At 38.5% G+C, this 19,411-nt stretch overlaps 1 protein-coding gene and 1 long non-coding RNA gene across 2 annotated transcripts in view; both read right to left on the bottom strand.

Annotated features, from left to right (window-relative positions):
- The window catches only part of LOC147017252 (mitogen-activated protein kinase 15-like), a 34,291-nt gene extending 22,497 nt beyond the window's left edge, over positions 1–11,794 (bottom strand). Inside the window, exons 1-2 of the mRNA XM_085846712.1 lie at positions 11,691–11,794; positions 11,327–11,521 (exon numbers count right to left, since the gene is read on the bottom strand). Coding sequence (XP_085702838.1) covers positions 11,327–11,410 — 84 coding nt within the window. The 5' untranslated portion in view covers positions 11,411–11,521; positions 11,691–11,794. The remainder of the gene's footprint in view (positions 1–11,326; positions 11,522–11,690) is intronic.
- Positions 11,795–16,910: 5,116 nt separating this feature from the next.
- On the bottom strand, positions 16,911–18,595 carry LOC147017251 (uncharacterized). Its single transcript, XR_015049411.1, has 3 exons — positions 18,399–18,595; positions 17,847–18,106; positions 16,911–17,711 (listed from the first exon to the last, which is right to left on the bottom strand). It is a non-coding gene; the product is annotated as an uncharacterized LOC147017251 (long non-coding RNA).
- Positions 18,596–19,411: the final 816 nt, after the last annotated feature.

Genomic DNA, 19,411 nt, shown 5'->3' with positions numbered 1-19,411 from the left:
CAGATCATCATCATCACTCACAAAGACCAAACATCATCACATCATCATCACTCACAAATATAAACAGATCATCATAATCACTCACAGAACAAACCGCATCACATCAGAATCACTCACAACCACCAAATATCATCACATCATAATCACTCACAAACATAAACATCAGGACATCATAATCACACACATACACCAAACATCATCACATCATAATCACTCACAAACACCAAACATAATCACATCATGATCACTCACAAACTTAAACATCATCACATTAATTACCACTCACAAAAATAAACATCAGGATATCATAATCACTCACAAACATAAACATCATCACATTAATTACCACTCACAAACATAAACATCATCACATCATAATCACTCAGAAACATAAACATCAGAACATCATAATCACTCACAAACATGTATAACATCACATCATAATCACTCACAAACACCAAACATCATCACATCATAATCAGTCACAAACAAAAACATCATCACATCATAATCACTCACAAACATAAACATCAGGACATCATAATTACTCACAAACACCAAGCATCATCATCATTCACAAACACCAAAACATCATCACGTCACAATCAATCACAAACATAAACATCAGTACATCATAATCACTCACAAACATAAACATCAGGACATCATAATCACACACATACACCAAACATCATCACATCATAATCACTCACAAACACCAAACATCATCACATCATGATCACTCACAAACTTAAACATCATCACATTAATTACCACTCACAAAAATAAACATCAGGATATCATAATTACTCACAAACATAAACATCAGTTCATCATAATCACTCACAAACATAAACATCATCACATCATAATCACTCAGAAACATAAACATCAGAACGTCATAATCACTCACAAACATGTACAACATCACATCATAATCACTCACAAACATAAACATCATCACATCATAATCACTCACAAACCTAAACATCATCACATTAATTACCACTCACAAAAATAAACATCAGGATATCATAATCACTCACAAACATAAACATCAGTTCATCATAATCACTCACAAACATATACATCATCACATCATAATCACTCAGAAACATAAACATCAGAACATCATAATCACTCACAAACATGTACAACATCACATCATAATCACTCACAAACACAAACATCATCACATCATAATCACTCACAAACATAAACATCATCACATTATAATCACTCACAAACATAAACATCAGTTCATCATAATCACTCACAAACATCATCACATCATAATCACTCACAAATATAAACATCAGATCATCATAATCACTCACAAACATCAGTACATCATAATCATTCACACACATCATCACTTCATCATCACTCACAAATATAAGCATCAGTTCATCATAATCACTCACAAACATCATCACATCATAATCACTCACAAATATAAACATCAGATCATCATAATCACTCAAAAACATCGGTACATCATAATCATTCACACACATCATCACTTCATCATCACTCACAAATATAAACATCAGATCATCACATCACTCACAAACAGAAACATCAGCATATCATAATCACTCACAAACATAAACATCAGTTCATCATAATCACTCATAAACAGATACATCATCACATCATAATCACTCACAAACATAAGCATCAGAACATCATAATCACATCATTATCACTCACAAATAAAAACATCAGATCATCAAAATCACTCACAAACATAAACATCAGTTCATCATCATCACTCACAAACATAAACATCATCACATCAAAATCACTCAAAAACAACTAACATCATCACATCATAATCACTCACAAACATATACATCATCACATCATAATCACTCACAAACATAAACATCAGTTCATCATATTCACACACAAACACCAAACATCAGATCATCATAATCACTCACAAACATAAACCGCATCACATCATAATCACTCACAACCACCAAATATCATCACATCATAATCATTCACAAAGACCAAACATCATCACATCATAATCACTCACAAACATAAACATCAGTTCATCATAATCACAAACATCATCACATCATAATCACTCACAAACATAAACATCAGGACATCATAATTACTCACAAACACCAAACATCATCATCATTCACAAACACCAAAACATCATCACATCACAATCAATCACAAACATAAACATCAGTACATCATAATCACTCACAAACATAAACATCAGGACATCATAATCACACACATACACCAAACATAATCACATCATAATCACTCACAGACACCAAACATCATCACATCATAATCGCTCACAAATTATAAAACATCAGGATATCATAATCACCCACAAACATAAACATCAGTTCATCATAATAATTCATAAACATAAGCAGCAGAACATCATAATCACTCACAAACACTAAACATCATCACATCATAATCACTCACAAACATAAACATCAGTTCATCATCATCAGTCACAAACATTTACATCATCTCATCATAATCACTCAGAAACATAAACATTAGAACATCAGAATCATTCAAACACATCATCACATCATCATTCACAAATATAAACATCAGATCATCACAATCACTCACAAACAGAAACATCAGTACATCAAAATCACTCACAAACACCAAACATCATCACATCATAATCACTCACAAATCTAAACATCACATCATCATAATCACTCACAAATATAAACATCACATCATCATGATCACTCACAAACATAAACATCAGTTCATCATAATCACTCACAAACTTAAACATCATCACATTAATTACCACTCACAAATATAAACATGAGATCATCACAATCACTCACAAACAGAAACATCAGTACATCAAAATCACTCACAAACACCAAACATCATCACATCATAATCACTCACAAACATAAACATCACATCATAATCACTCACAAATCTAAACATCACATTATCATAATCACTCACAAATATAAACATCACATCATCATGATCACTCACAAACATAAACATCATTTCATCATAATCACTCACAAACTTAAACATCATCACATTAATTACCACTCACAAACATAAACATCAGGATATCATAATCACTCACAAACATAAACATCAGTTCATCATTATCACTCATAAACATTTCCATCATCACATCATAATCACTCACAAACATACACATCATCACATCATAATAACTCACAAATATAAACATTAGTTCATCATAATCACTCACAAACATAAACATCATTACATCATAATCACTCAGAAACATAAACATTAGAACATCATAATTATTCACAAACATAAACATTGGGATATCATAATCACTCACAAACATAAACCTCATAATATCATCATCACTCACAAACACCGAACATCATCACATCATAATCACTCACAAACATAAACCTCATAATATCATCACTCACAAACACCGAACATCATCACATCATAATCACTCACAAACACAAAATATCATCACATCATAATCACTCACAAACACCAAACATCATCACATCATAATCACTCAGAAACATAAACATTAGAACATCAGAATCATTCAAACACATCATCACATCATCATTCACAAATATAAACCTCAGATCATCACAATCACTCACAAACAGAAACATCAGTACATCAAAATCACTCACAAACACCAAACATCATCACATCATAATCACTCACAAATCTAAACATCACATCATCATAATCACTCACAAATATAAACATCACATCATCATGATCACTCACAAACATAAACATCAGTTCATCATAATCACTCACAAACTTAAACATCATCACATTAATTACCACTCACAAATATAAACATCAGATCATCACAATCACTCAAAAACAGAAACATCAGTACATCAAAATCACTCACAAACATAAACATCAGTACATCAAAATCACTCACAAACACCAAACATCATCACATCATAATCACTCACAAACATAAACATCACATCATAATCACTCACAAATCTAAACATCACATCATCATAATCACTCACAAATATAAACATCACATCATCATGATCACTCACAAACATAAACATCAGTTCATCATAATCACTCACAAACTTAAACATCATCACATTAATTACCACTCACAAACATAAACATCAGGATATCATAATCACTCACAAACATAAACATCAGTTCATCATTATCACTCATAAACATTTCCATCATCACATCATAATCACTCACAAACATACACATCATCACATCATAATAACTCAAATATAAACATTAGTTCATCATAATCACTCACAAACATAAACATCATTACATCATAATCACTCAGAAACATAAACATAAGAACATCATAATTATTCACAAACATAAACATTAGGATATCATAATCACTCACAAACATAAACCTCATAATATCATCATCACTCACAAACACCGAACATCATCACATCATAATCACTCACAAACATAAACCTCATAATATCATCATCACTCACAAACACCGAACATCATCACATCATAATCACTCACAAACACAAAATATCATCACATCATAATCACTCACAAACACCAAACATCATCACATCATAATCCCTCACAAACACTGAATATCATCACATCATAATCCCTCACAAACACTGAATATCATCACATCATAATCACTCACAAACACCAAACATAATCACATCATAATCACTCACAAACACCAAACAGCATCACATCATAATCACTAACAAACATAAACATCAGATCATCATAATCACTCACAAACATAAACCTCATCACATCATAATCAATCACAAACACCAAACATCATCACATCATCATCACTCACAAACATAAACATAATCACATCATAATCACTCACAAACACCAAACATCATCACATCATAATCACTCACAAATATAAACATCAGATCATCATAATCATTCACAAACATCAGTACATCATAATCACTCACAAACATAAACATCAGATCATCGTAATCACTCACAAACATAAACCTCATCATATTGTTGCGAATTCGCGCCCGCCGGCGTGCGGACGGCCACGTCACTCGAATCGCGACCGCGTCGCCCACCGGACGGACAATTCAGTCGTGACCCTCCGGGAACTATCGCCCGGAGCCAGTCACGGGTGGGCCTTTCGACCTCACCACAATCGTGCCAATCGGCCACCCGCGTAGGATAGGGTTGTTCGCCAAACTCGACCTACCTAAGTACCCACACGGATGGTAAACCGGGCGATCGTACCTCAACGCAGGTCGACTCCGGACACGAACCGCTTAAGCGGTCTGTTCCGTGCTACAGTGATAACCGAGCGGTGTTATCGTCGGCCTCGACGGTTCCGTTTAATTACTGGGCGTATTAAGCCCACTACGAACCCTTTACGTGAAGCAGGATGGAGGGTCAATAAAGAAAAGACGAAGCGAAATGGGAAAACAGTTCACACAAAGCACATTTATTTCCCGGTACACGGAAAGCACACGTAGACAGCCAAACAGTCAAAATGCACATATTGCAACAAAAACAAAAGCAACAACGACGCAGAGTTACTACCGACTACGCGCACACACGGCAACACTTATACAGTTCTACTTTACAGACGGCGCCAACACACATTTACTCAAAAGCAAAGGAAAGAAGCCACCCTCATAGACAAGGGGGCAGACAGGCCTGTAGGCCAATATGCGCGCGTGACCTGAAGGAGCGGCCAGGCCCGCGAGACCGGGGGGGGGGGGGTCCTACCCGCGTCCTCGTGACGCGTTGGTGGACGAGCCGCCGATGTGGCCGCGTGGTTGTGCCCCGACTCCGTGCTTCTTGGCGGGTTTCATTGGCACGACGTTTGGAGTGGGGTGGGAACGGGGCCCCCCTTGTTGCACTATCTCAGCACGGGGGAAAGGGGGAATTGTTGATGCCCTGGGGGAGGGAGAATGGCTGGCTGGCTTGGGTCCCGGGACGAGCGATCCCACACCGCGACCTCGTCGCCGACCGCCATCCTTCTCGCCTCGGACCCGAGCTCCTTGCCCCTTCCCGCAACTCTTCTCAGCCGACTCCAGAACCCAACTCCATGACACACCAATGACTTCGCCACCTGACTCGACTCTGCCACACCGATGACTCGACTCACTCTCCCCCGGCTCTCTTCCACTCTCCAACCAAAACTGACTCACTCTGCCACACCGATGACTCGACTCACTCTCCACCCGACTCGACTTTCTGCCACACCGATGACTCGACTCACTCTTCCACACCGATCGACTGACTCTCCACCCGACTCGACTCACTCTCCACCCGACTCGACTGTGCCCTGATTCGCCTTGCGCTCGCCGTTTTATAGGCCGGCAGGAGAAAACAATATGCAAATATTCAGATCAGGATGACCCCGGGGACGGAGCCACGCTCGCCAATTGGTCAGAGGAAAAGGGGCGTGAATCTCCCCTGATCCTAGAATTTGCATATATCGATTTCACACAGACGCGCCTGGAGGCGGGGCCAAGCCGCTCCGCACTTGCTAATTGGATGGAGGGGAAGTGGGCGTGCAGAGTTTGTGATGTGAATTTTCCTCAGAAAGGCCGCTATTTGCGCTCGCGGCTCGGTGCGTATCGCTGAACGGGCCCAAGACAGCCCGACGCTCAGAGTTCACAGGTGGTGAGGGAATGGCCGTAGAAGGAGAGAGGTGAGGGTGGTGGAGGGTTTTCGGTGGTGGTTTGATGGTTATGGTGCCGTTTGGGAATGAGGGTGATGCGATGATGTGGGATTCAGTTGTGAAGGTAAAGGTCGTGGCTGTTGGCGTTGTTGTTGTCCGAGGGTTGGAGCGTGGTTGCAGTTGGTGACGATGGCTGGCGTGATGGTTGTTGTGTGATGGCGGTTGAGACGTGGTTGGTTCAAAATAAAGATAGAACAGACAAACGGCTATCTCAAAGCGTCGCAGCCCGAATGAATCACATAAATTCCCTCTTTTCAACGGGTTTGGGGCTAACTACACATGTACTTCGAGTTATCTCACCTACGGGAACTGAATGGTGGTTTGCGAATTTCCACAGCCGTAACAATATCATAATCACTCACAAACACTAAATATCATCACATCATAATCACTCACAAACACCAAACATAATCACATCATAATCACTCACAAACACGAAATATCATCACATCATAATCACTGACAAACATCAACATCAGTTTATCATAATCACTCACAAACACCAAACATCAGAACATCATTATCACTCACAAACATGAAACATCATCAGATCATAATCACTCACAAACATAAACATCATCACATCATTCTCACTCACAAAAATAAACATCATCACATCATAATCACTCACAAACACCAAACATCATCACATCATTATCACTGACAAACATCAACATCAGTTTATCATAATCACTCACAAACATAGACATCATCACATCATAATCACTCACAAACACCAAACATCAGAACATCATTATCACTCACAAACATAAACATCAGTTCATCATAATCACTCACAAACACCAAACATCATCACATCATAATCACTCACAAACATAAACATCAGAACATCATAATCACTCACAAACATAAACATCATCACATCATAATCACTCACAAACACGAAATATCATCACATCATAATCACTCACAAACACGAAATATCATCACATCATAATCACTCACAAACACCAAACATCATCACATCATAATCACTCACAAACATAAACATCAGAACATCATAATCACTCACAAACACAAACATCAGAACATCATAATCACTCACAAACATAAACATCATCACATTATAATCACTCACAAACACCAAACATCATCACATCATAATCACTCACAAACACTAAATATCATCACATCACAATCACTCACAAACACCAAACACCATCACATTGTAATCACTCACAAACACCAAACATCATCACATCATAATCACTCACAAATATAAACATCAGAACATCATAATCACTCACAAACAACAAACATCATCACATCATAATCACTCAAAAATATAAACATCAGAACATCATAATCACTCACAAATATAAACATTATCACATCATAATCACTCACAAACACTAAATATCATCACATCATAATCACTCACAAACACCAAACACCATCACATTGTAATCACTCACAAACAACAAACATCATCACATCATAATCACTCACAAATATAAACATCAGAACATCATAATCACTCACAAACTACAAACATGATCACATCATAATCACTAACAAATATAAACATCAAAACATCATAATCAATCACAAACACTAAATATCATCACATCATAATAACTCACAAACACCAAACACCATCACATTGTAATCACTCACAAACAACAAACATCATCACATCATAATCACTCACAAATATAAACATCAGAACATCATAATCACTCACAAACAACAAACATCATCACATCATAATCACTCAAAAATATAAACATCAGAACATCATAATCACTCACAAACACTAAATATCATCACATCATAATCACTCACAAACATGAACATCAGAACATCATAATCACTCACAAACAGAAACATCATCACATCATAATCACTCACAAATATAAACATTATCACATCATAATCACTCACAAACACAAAATATCATCACATCATAATCACTCACAAACACCAAACACCATCACATTGTAATCACTCACAAAAAACAAACATCATCATATCATAATCACTCACAAACATAATCATCAGAACATCATAATCACTCAAAAATATAAACATCAGAACATCATAATCACTCACAAACACTAAATATCATCACATCATAATCACTCAAAAACACCAAACACTATCACATTATAATCACTCACAAATAACAAACATCATCACATTATAATCACTCACAAACATAAACATCAGAACATCACAATCACTCACAAACACCAAACATCATCACATCATAATCACTCACAAACATAAACATCAGAACATCATAATCACTCAGAAACACAAACACCATCACATCATAATCACTCACAAATATAAACATCATCACATCATAATCACTCACAAACACGAAATATCATCACATCATAATCACTCACAAACACCAAACACCATCACATCATAATCACTCACAAACACCAAACACCATCACATCATAATCACTCACAAACACCAAACATCATCACATCATAATCACTCACAAACATAATCATCAGAACATCATAATCACTCACAAACATAATCATCAGAACATCATAATCACTCACAAACAACAAACATCATCACATCATAATCACTCAAAAATATAAACATCAGAACATCATAATCACTCACAAACACTAAATATCATCACATCATAATCACTCAAAAACACCAAACACTATCACATTATAATCACTCACAAATAACAAACATCATCACATTATAATCACTCACAAACATAAACATCAGAACATCATAATCGCTCACAAACACAAACACCATCACATCATAATCACTCACAAATATAAACATCAGAACATCATAATCACTCACAAACACAAACACCATCACATCATAATCACTCACAAATATAAACATCATCACATCATAATCACTCACAAACACAAACATCATCACATCATAATCACTCACAAATATAAACATCATCACATCATAATCACTCACAAACACGAAATATCATCACATCATAATCACTCACAAACGCGAAATATCGTCACAACATAATCGCTCACAAACACTAAATATCATCACATCATAATCACTCACAAACACCAAACAGCATCACATTGTAATCACTCACAAACAACAAACATCATCACATCAAAATCACTCACAAATATAAACATCAGAACATCATAATCACTCACAAACAACAAACATCATCACATCATAATCACTCAAAAATATAAACATCAGAACATCATAATCACTCACAAACACTAAATATCATCACATCATAATCACTCACAAACACCAAACACCATCACATTGTAATCACTCACAAACAACAAACATCATCACATCATAATCACTCAAAAAGATAAACATCAGAACATCATAATCACTCACAAACACTAAATATCATCACATCATAATCATTCACAAACATAAACATCAGAACATCATAATCACTCACAAACAGAAACATCATCACATCATAATCACTCACAAATATAAACATTATCACATCATAATCACTCACAAACACAAAAGATCATCACATCATAATCACTCACAAACACCAAACACCATCACATTGTAATCACTCACAAAAAACAAACATCATCACATCATAATCACTCACAAACACAAACATCATCACATCATAATCACTCACAAATATAAACATCATCACTTCATAATCACTCACAAACACGAAATATCATCACATCATAATCACTCACAAACACCAAACATCATCACATCATAATCACTCACAAACATAAACATCAGAACATCATAATGACTCACAAACACCAAACATCATCACATCATAATCACTCACAAATATAAACATCATCACATCATAATCACTCACAAACACGAAATATCATCACATCATTATCACTGACAAACATAAACATCAGTTTATCACAATCACTCACAAACATAGACATCATCACATCATAATCACTCACAAACATCAGAACATCATTATCATTCACAAACATAAACATCAGTTCATCATAATCACTCGCAAACACTAAACATCATCACATCATAATCACTCACAAACATAAACATCAGAACATTATAATCACTCACAAACATAAACATCAGAACATTATAATCACTCACAAACAACACACATCATCACATCATAATCACTCACAAACATAAACATCATCACATCATAATCACTCACAAACTTATTGAATTGTTGTGTCGGTAACCGCTCTATTTGGTTGATTTATCCTTTTTCCTCCTCTCTCCTCTCTCATCTCCTCTCTCCTCTCTCATCTCCTCTCTCATCTCCTCTCTCTCCTCTCGACCTCTCGATCAACCTTGCTTTGGAATGATTAAACTCGGATAGCAATACATTCAGGTGTGATCAAGCATCCACATTTAGAATCGCTCATTAAAAGGGTGACCACCTGGAGCAGGTAAGCTTTCCAGATAAACATTTCCTTTTTTCCTCCTCCTCCTTATTTTCATTTTCATGTTGTTATTATTTACCCCTTTATTCTAACCCGGGGGATACACCACACATCACACGCTGTTGCACCATCTGTACAAAATTTGCACCAACAACAGGAGTAGGATGGGGTAAACGGAGTCGGGAAAGGAAGGAGGTTTGGGGTTCAAACCCAGCAAGATCTGTTCGCACTTATCACTTACCCCTTTCCCGAGACACTTCATTATCTTGTATTTCTCGAGGATCTTCGGTTCTATTTGTGTGCTGTAGTCCTCTTCGGCAGCCATTGTTCGGGGTTATTTTAATAAGCAACTTGGAGGCAGAAGGAACACCGCCCAGGACCGTTGATGGAGACAGCAGTGAAGAACGTTCAAATTCTCGCACAAACTCCGCAGTGTCTGTGCCAGATTTTGGGCGTAAAGATCGTTTGGAGCAAAATAAACGGTTGGAATGGAAAAGAAAAATATTTTCAAAGTTTAAAATAAGAAAAAAAAAAAAACACCGAAAGAAGTTTTTTTTAAATGAAGAAAAACAAAGATAAAAAAAAAGGAAGCAGTTCGGATTCACCTCGTTCTCCTCTTCTGACAATACAAAAGGAAGCAAAGAGGGAGTCGTTTGAAGTACAACTCACAATGCCCCACCTGCCCGCGCGCCACGCCCCGCTTTGTTGACTCCGGTCGTCATGGTAACGTCTCGAGAGTCGCGCCAATCCGGGGATGGCCAAGCCGCAATGATCAAGCTCCACACTCTTTTTTCACACCATTGTCGCGGACGTGCGACGTTTCGGAAAGTGTTTGTTGCGACTCAGATCGTTGTTTATGTTCAGTTCAGGTTGCAAAAAATGTTTTCCTGTTTGCCTTTATCATCCATAAAATAAGGACATTCTATGGAATGCATCAGCATATGTTCTTCAGATCCATCTGGATGAAGGCTTGTCGAGAATTCCTCACTCCGTGCTATTAATTGCCTCCTAAATTTTACAACATTGCATCAAAACGTATCATTGTGGGTAAATTATTGTGTGTGTGTGTGTGTGTGTCACCTTACACGAGTTTCTTAACTCGTCGGTTCTCTAACCAGGTTCATCCTGTTGGACAAGATTCCACAAAATCTGCACACCCTGTCATTACGTTTGACTGTTCCATCACAAAACGAACGAGAAAATACATCACACCAACCGCCATTATGACAATAAACAGCACGATTCAAAATCTCAGAAGGTCCAGGTCACGTTGTGCATCAACAAAACAATGATCGCAGGAAGGAACGAAGCCGTGGTACCGTAGGATAGCGGGACAGAGCTCGGACAAACAACCTCGTGCTTGGAGTGTGTGCCTGCCATTCCAGGCCGGCCCACACCCTCCTCTGTGACATCTGGCTCATGAAGGGCACGTATTTGTGGTTGCTCGGAGACGCTGCAACAAAGAGAGAGAAAAAAAAAAAGGTGCGTACCAGGAGTCGCCACTTATAATAGTATCTGTCCGTGAAAAAATATACTTAGCGATGCAGATTTCTGTGAAACTTAGTATGAAAAATAGAAATCCCGGAGAGTTGATTTTGAAAAAAATTCTTTCTTAAAGCATGATCGGATGACTGTGAAGACCACAAGGCAGTGTATAAGCAGGAAGCAATTTATAAACACTTCATAAATTCATAAACAAACATACTGTATATATATATATATATATATATATATATATATATATATATATATATATATATATATATATATATATATATATATATATACATATATACAGTATTGGTCAAAAATATTGGCACCCTTGCACTTTTTTCAAATAACGAGCCATTTCTTCCAGAAAATTGTTGAAATTTAAAAAATCTTTAGGTATCCACAAATATGTTTCTTTGGTTTCCAGTGGAACAAAACAAAAAAGCTGGAAAAAAAATTACTAAATCTTCGCTTATTTCACACAGAAATCCTAAAATGGCCCGGACAATATGATTGGCAACTTTTAGAAGTTGTTAGAAATAATTAGATTTCAAGCAGGTGATTCTCCTTTACTTTGGAATTGAGCTCACCTGTGGTGAGTTGCGGGTGCCTGGAACATAAAAATCACTCATTCAACCAGTTTGAAGCGAGAAAATGAGTCATTCTGCTGTTTTGTGTCATTGTGTGAAACACAATGAACATGGAGAAAAGAAAGAAAACCAGAGTATTGTCTGAGGAGGTCAGACACAAGATTCTAACCAAGCATGGACAATCAATGCCTGGTGTGGGTTTAAAGTTTAGAATGGTGGCTTGGGATCTGAGGATCCTGAGTTCAGATCCTGCTTGGCTGAAATTTATTTATTTATTTCACAGTAATGGACCAAAATATTATATGTAAATGTATAAATCTTATGACAATGGAGCAAATGTCAATGGCTATGGAGGTGTCTCTAACATATATGCATATCTTCTTTGTCTTAATTTTTTAACAAATCCTGCCATGTTGTTTCTATATATATATATATATATATATATATATATATATATATATATATATATATATATATATATATATATATATATATATATATATATATACTAGTACATGCCCGTACGTGCGTGGCCGTACATGCAAAAAAAAATTTCAAACCGCGAGCCAGAAACAACCACACAGGCCGTTACTTCGCTCTTGCGTGCCCGTATGTGTGTGGCCGTACGTGCAAACCCCCAAAAAATTAAAAATAAGAATAAAAAAACTTTCAAACCACGAGCCAGAAACAACCACACAGGCCGTTCTTTCGCTCTCGCGTGCCCATATGTGTGTGGCTGTACGTGCAAATCAAAAAAAATAACAAATAATACAAAAAAATTTCAAACCACGAGCCAGAAACAACCACACAGGCCGTTCCTTCGCTCTTGCGTGCCCATATGAGTGTGGCCGTACGTGCAAACCCCCAAAAAATTAAAAATAAGAATAAAAAACTTTCAAACCACGAGCCAGAAACAACTACACAGGCCGTTCTTTCGCTCTCGCGTGCCCATATGTGTGTGGCCGTACGTGCAAATCAAAAAAAAACAAAACAAATAATACAAAAAAATTTCAAACCACGAGCCAGAAACAAACACACAGGCCGTTCCTTCGCTCTCGCGTGCCCGTATGTGTGTGGCCGTACGTGCAAACCAAAAAAAATTAAAAATAATACAAAAAACTTTCAATCCGCGAGCCAGAAACAACCACACAGGCCGTTCCTTCACTCTCGTGTGCCCGTAGTGTGTGGCCGTACGTGCAAATGAATAAAAAAAAAAAAAAAACTTTCAAACCGCGAGCCACAAACAACCACACAGGCCATTCCTTCACTCTCGCGTGCCCGTACATGCGTGCCTGTACGTGCAAGCCCCCCCCCCACCCCCCAAAAATTACTTTCAAACCGCAAGCCAGAAACAACCACACAGGCCGTTCCTTCGCTCTCGCGTGCCCGTACGTGTGTGGCCGTACGTGCAAACGAAAAAAAATTAAAAATAATAATAAAAAAAACTTTCAAACCGCAAGCCAGAAACAACCACAGGCCGTACCTTCGCTCTCGCGTGCCCGTACGTGCATGCAAACCAAAAAAAATAAAAAAAACTTTCAAACAAACACACAGGCCGTTCCTTCGCTGTCGTAAACGATGACTGGATTGAGGCATTGTGTTTCAGAAAATCGAGAAAGTACAGAAATCTAGAAAGAAAGAATACAGTGTCCATAAAAACAGTAACTCGTCACTCACTATCCGGAAGTCTTAAAGTTTGCATATCGCAGTTACGATTATTCGCAATTTAGTTTTAATGGCCAATTATTCAATAGCGCCAACGTATTTTGGCTTTTCGCCAAAATTCGCCAAAACAACTGCTGTGATACTTACACACACACAGAGTTAATTAAAATCCAAATTAAAATGAAGTTTACCTCCCTGTCTTTACTTGCCATCACATTCGCAGCCATTGACCATTGCCACTCCTACGCCACGGTAACTGAGGCACCAATTCCCATCGTAACCGGCACGGCACGTGACGTCATCGTCGGCCGGCCGCGCACCGGCCTACACAGCAACGTGTCCTGTCATTGGTTTGGTAAATAAATGGCCATAACTTGGGAAACACTTGTCCGATTAATATCAAACCTTGAAAAGGCACATCCTCAGGTCCCCAGCAATATAGCTGGCAAGTTTCAATTAGATCGGACCAGTGGTTGTCGAGAAACAGCGGTCACAGACACACACACACACACACACACACACACACACACACACACACACACACACACACACACACACACACACACACACACACACACACACATTGTTGGAATTATAGATAGATGTGTTGGTTTCTGACTTTTGATTTACAATATATATTCAGTCAGAGCACAAAATATATTTGGCCCACCTTACCCACCATCCCCCCCTCTTTCCCTCACTCTTGGAGAAAGCAGACATGGTAAAACATGCTCATACCTTTGCAGAAACGTGTGGTGAGGCACAAGAAGCGTGCTGATCCATACGAGTTATATATAAATTTATCAGCCAATCAAAGCCTGTGCTCTGGTTGCCAACCTATGGTTTTTGCCAGTGCTCTGTGTCTTCTTTGCTGAGCATCAAACAAAGAAGCAGCTCATAGTGCTGCACATTTAAGTCTTCGCTATGACTGGGGTAACGTTTTTTTCACCCTCAGATGACCCCTACTGTCCAGCCTCCAGGCCGTGACCGCAAGAACGGTGTTCATTGTTCGTACAGCTTCCTCGACTTCGAGCGTCACACAAGAGCGTGGCTGGCACACACTTAGGTGCCAGTTACCGGTCGAAGGTGTCCATCGCACCCTTGCGCATGACACTTCCACCGGAATTTGACGCACAACATGAGATACCGTCGAAAACTGAAAAAAATCCACATCATGAAGGTTTAATGTTGGCCTAAAGTTTTAAACTCCCAAATTAAATTTAAATATCGATCTCATCGTTAATCATCAATCGCGTGAGGTGTAACAACCCAGGTCAAAAAACCAGTAAAGACCAGTAGCTTACTGGTCAACTGGTACCAGTTGAAAACCAGTAGCCAACTGGTACCAGTAAAGCCAGTTGGTTTCTTACTGGTTTTAATATGGAAATTGGAATAGAGTGATATATTACCAGTTGAAATACAATTGTATTTAACTAACTGGTATCAACTGGGACCAGTACATTGTAACTGGTATCAACTGGGAGACCAGTACATTGCAACTGGTATCAACTGGAACCAGTACATTGCAACTGGTATCAACTGGAACCAGTAAGACTTTAACTGGTACAAATATGAGCTACTGGTTTTTTTCAACTGGGAAATTGGAATTCTGACTGAATTTAACTGGTACCAGTTGAAACCAATAGAGACCAGTTAAAGACCAATTAGAACCAATAGAGACCAGTTGAAAATGTGTACTGGTTTTAACTGGTTTTTCGACCTGGGAAGGAATGAGTATATATTTTTTTCATGTGCTGCTTTTCAGTTTCATCTTGATGTTGCAAGAGGGCTTCCTCTTTTCCTCATACTCTCCATATTCTTTTTCCTATTCGCCTCTCTTCAAGAGTGAGGCTCACGGAAGAGCGAGGTTCAACTGACAGCAGGGTAGCACATAGCGGAGTAGCGTGGCAACAATAATATCTGAATACAACGTCTCTATCGTCTCATAAAAAGGACATTGAATTGATGTCATTCAACGTATTACGTACAGGCATTTGGATGAGCCTCAGATTCGAAGGAAATAAATAACACGAATCAAAATGAGTGGCAAGTCAACCAATAAAGAGTTACAGAAGTCAGTGCAGTTTCATATTTTGGTTTTTTGATTTACAAACACATTCAAATGGTCATGCTTCCACTATCTGCTGCATCCTGTGAGCTATTATAGTATTCCGTAGAATTTACAATGGAGTTGTCTCTCTGTTCACGTGACAAATGACAACTATTTCCTTTACTGTTCAAAAACCACAACTTTCCAAACTGGCGCCAATTTTTCTCGTTGGAATGTTCACAATTCGAGCAGCGGTTCCGAGTCTTGCTGCCACAATAATCCTCATTAATTAATTATTCCATTGGATAGCATTGGCATCTACTAAGACCATTTAACTAGCTGTAAAACATGTACATTTAAATGTTAAATTAAATAAATAATATCATCCAGTAATGATTGTCAATTTCTCCAAGAGAACACACAATTATTCTCTCTGCCGCCGACAGCAGCTCACTGTGGCCCACTTCGCGGTGGTGCTTGGGAATCGAACCAGAACCCATTCGCACACCTTTTGGTTCCACAGGAAAGACAATATAGATAGATGCAGATCATTGGTTCGGAATGCTGTTGATAATGCCTTGGGATAGAGTTCAGAGGTGGATGCATCTGAGATGAGGACGAGTTGTTGCTCTTTTTCAGTGAACAGTCACGTGCTATTTAGCGAGCAGCAGTGGCAGTTGGTTTGAGATTCACTTCCAAGATGGGGTGCCCCGTGACGTGGAAGTGTTGTGTGTCATCTCCCAAGATCCAGCGAACAGGCCCGGACGCTGCCCTTGCAGCATCATGCCTTGTGATGTGCTAACATTGAGACGAGACAGCTGCTGTGAAACCTGCAATATAGAAGCATAAGATGCCACATACGTACACCTTCAGTAATTGCTCGCAGGTTAAGGTCTGATGGGAAGCTTGAAGGTGTGGTTGCTTTCAGCTCTAAAGTTCAGAAAATTACAAGCATGATCCCATACCTGGCCTACATTGGTTTGCAGGCTACTGTATGTTGTAGCTGGGCCCATGAAAAAGCTCGAACCTAGCGTTGGGCATACCCAACCCTGTCCAGGCATCTGGCCTGCATAAAAAGCTCCAGCTGGAATCAAGTTTCCAAGCTGTGCAGAATGGGTCAGTGGATGTGGTTGAGGTGTTGCAACTGCATGAGGAGAGATTGGTCCAGGTGAGAATACCGGGTATACCAGGGGAGGCATCGAATGATGTACAGAGCGTAAGTAACCTGTATGGGCCAGGAGGGTGAAACGGGAGAAAATACAACTTAGAAAACATTAATCAGAAACAAAAATAAACATCGAACTTTGTAAACAATGTTTGTCATAACTACAAAATATAATAAACATCATTAATTATTTTCCAAAAACAGAGCTTGCTGAAATTATTTTACAGTTCATGTGACGGAAGAGGCCGTTTTATAATGGCTGTTATTTGATACCAGGTATTACATCTCACCACACTGCCAGTTTCTCACCCTCACAAATTAGGGCACAATAAATGACAACAAACTAACTCACTTGACAAAGTGCACTTCGATAAATCGGAGTGTGTTTGTGTGTGCACACACAAACAGACTTTTCTGCCAATAAACGTCGGTAGATACTTTGAGACCTGGTCAGTCTCCATTTCATCTTCTGAAACCCTCCCTCGTGTGGAGAGAGCAACCAACATCATCAACTTGCATGTGCATACACTTGCACACATATACACACATACACACACACACACACACGAAGGTAGATACTTTGAGATCTGGGAGGGCTTCGTTGCACCTTCTGAAACCTGCATTTGGAGATAACAACCAACAACACACACACACACACACACACACACACACACACACACACACACACACACACACATATATATATATATATATATATATATATATATATATATATATATATATACACACACATATACACACACACACACACACACACACACACATACACACACACACACACACACACACACACACACACACACACACACACACACACACACACACACACACACACACACCCTTTTCATATCAGATAAATGTCAAGCTGCCTGGGGTTATATCCTTGTTTCCTATTTCAGCCATGTTGTCATAACATCGTGACGCATGGGTTTCATGATTCAAACCTTGCATACCACAGTTCCAAGTCAGACATCGACATCCACTGGCCCAAACAGACAACCAGAAAACCAGACACACCCAGAACTATAACTTTATAATTCATCATCATTAAGACGTCAGCAATGGGTTTGATGTTGGAGGATGCTTGATCCATACCCATCTTGGTTAAACATATAAAAAGGAATGAACATTGGCTACCACTGCACACCTCAGTCTCAGTATTGATGCAAATAGCAGACAACATATATAATGTAACTCTAGTCAAATACATTTACGAGATAGAGTACTGTACTCAATCACTCAACAGAGCTTTGTACCTTCTGACTGTAACCAGACTTGATGGTGTAGTGGTTAGAGTGACCATCAGGAGTATGGGAGGTTAGAGGTTTGAACCCCAGCCATGTC

This window comes from Eptatretus burgeri, chromosome 11 (assembly GCF_056783735.1).
Source record: "Eptatretus burgeri isolate ZD-2024b chromosome 11, Ebu_testis_v1, whole genome shotgun sequence".
Classification (NCBI taxonomy): domain Eukaryota; kingdom Metazoa; phylum Chordata; class Myxini; order Myxiniformes; family Myxinidae; genus Eptatretus; species Eptatretus burgeri.
The sequence above is the reverse complement of the archived record's forward strand: the minus strand, read 5'-3'. Positions and strand labels throughout refer to the sequence as shown.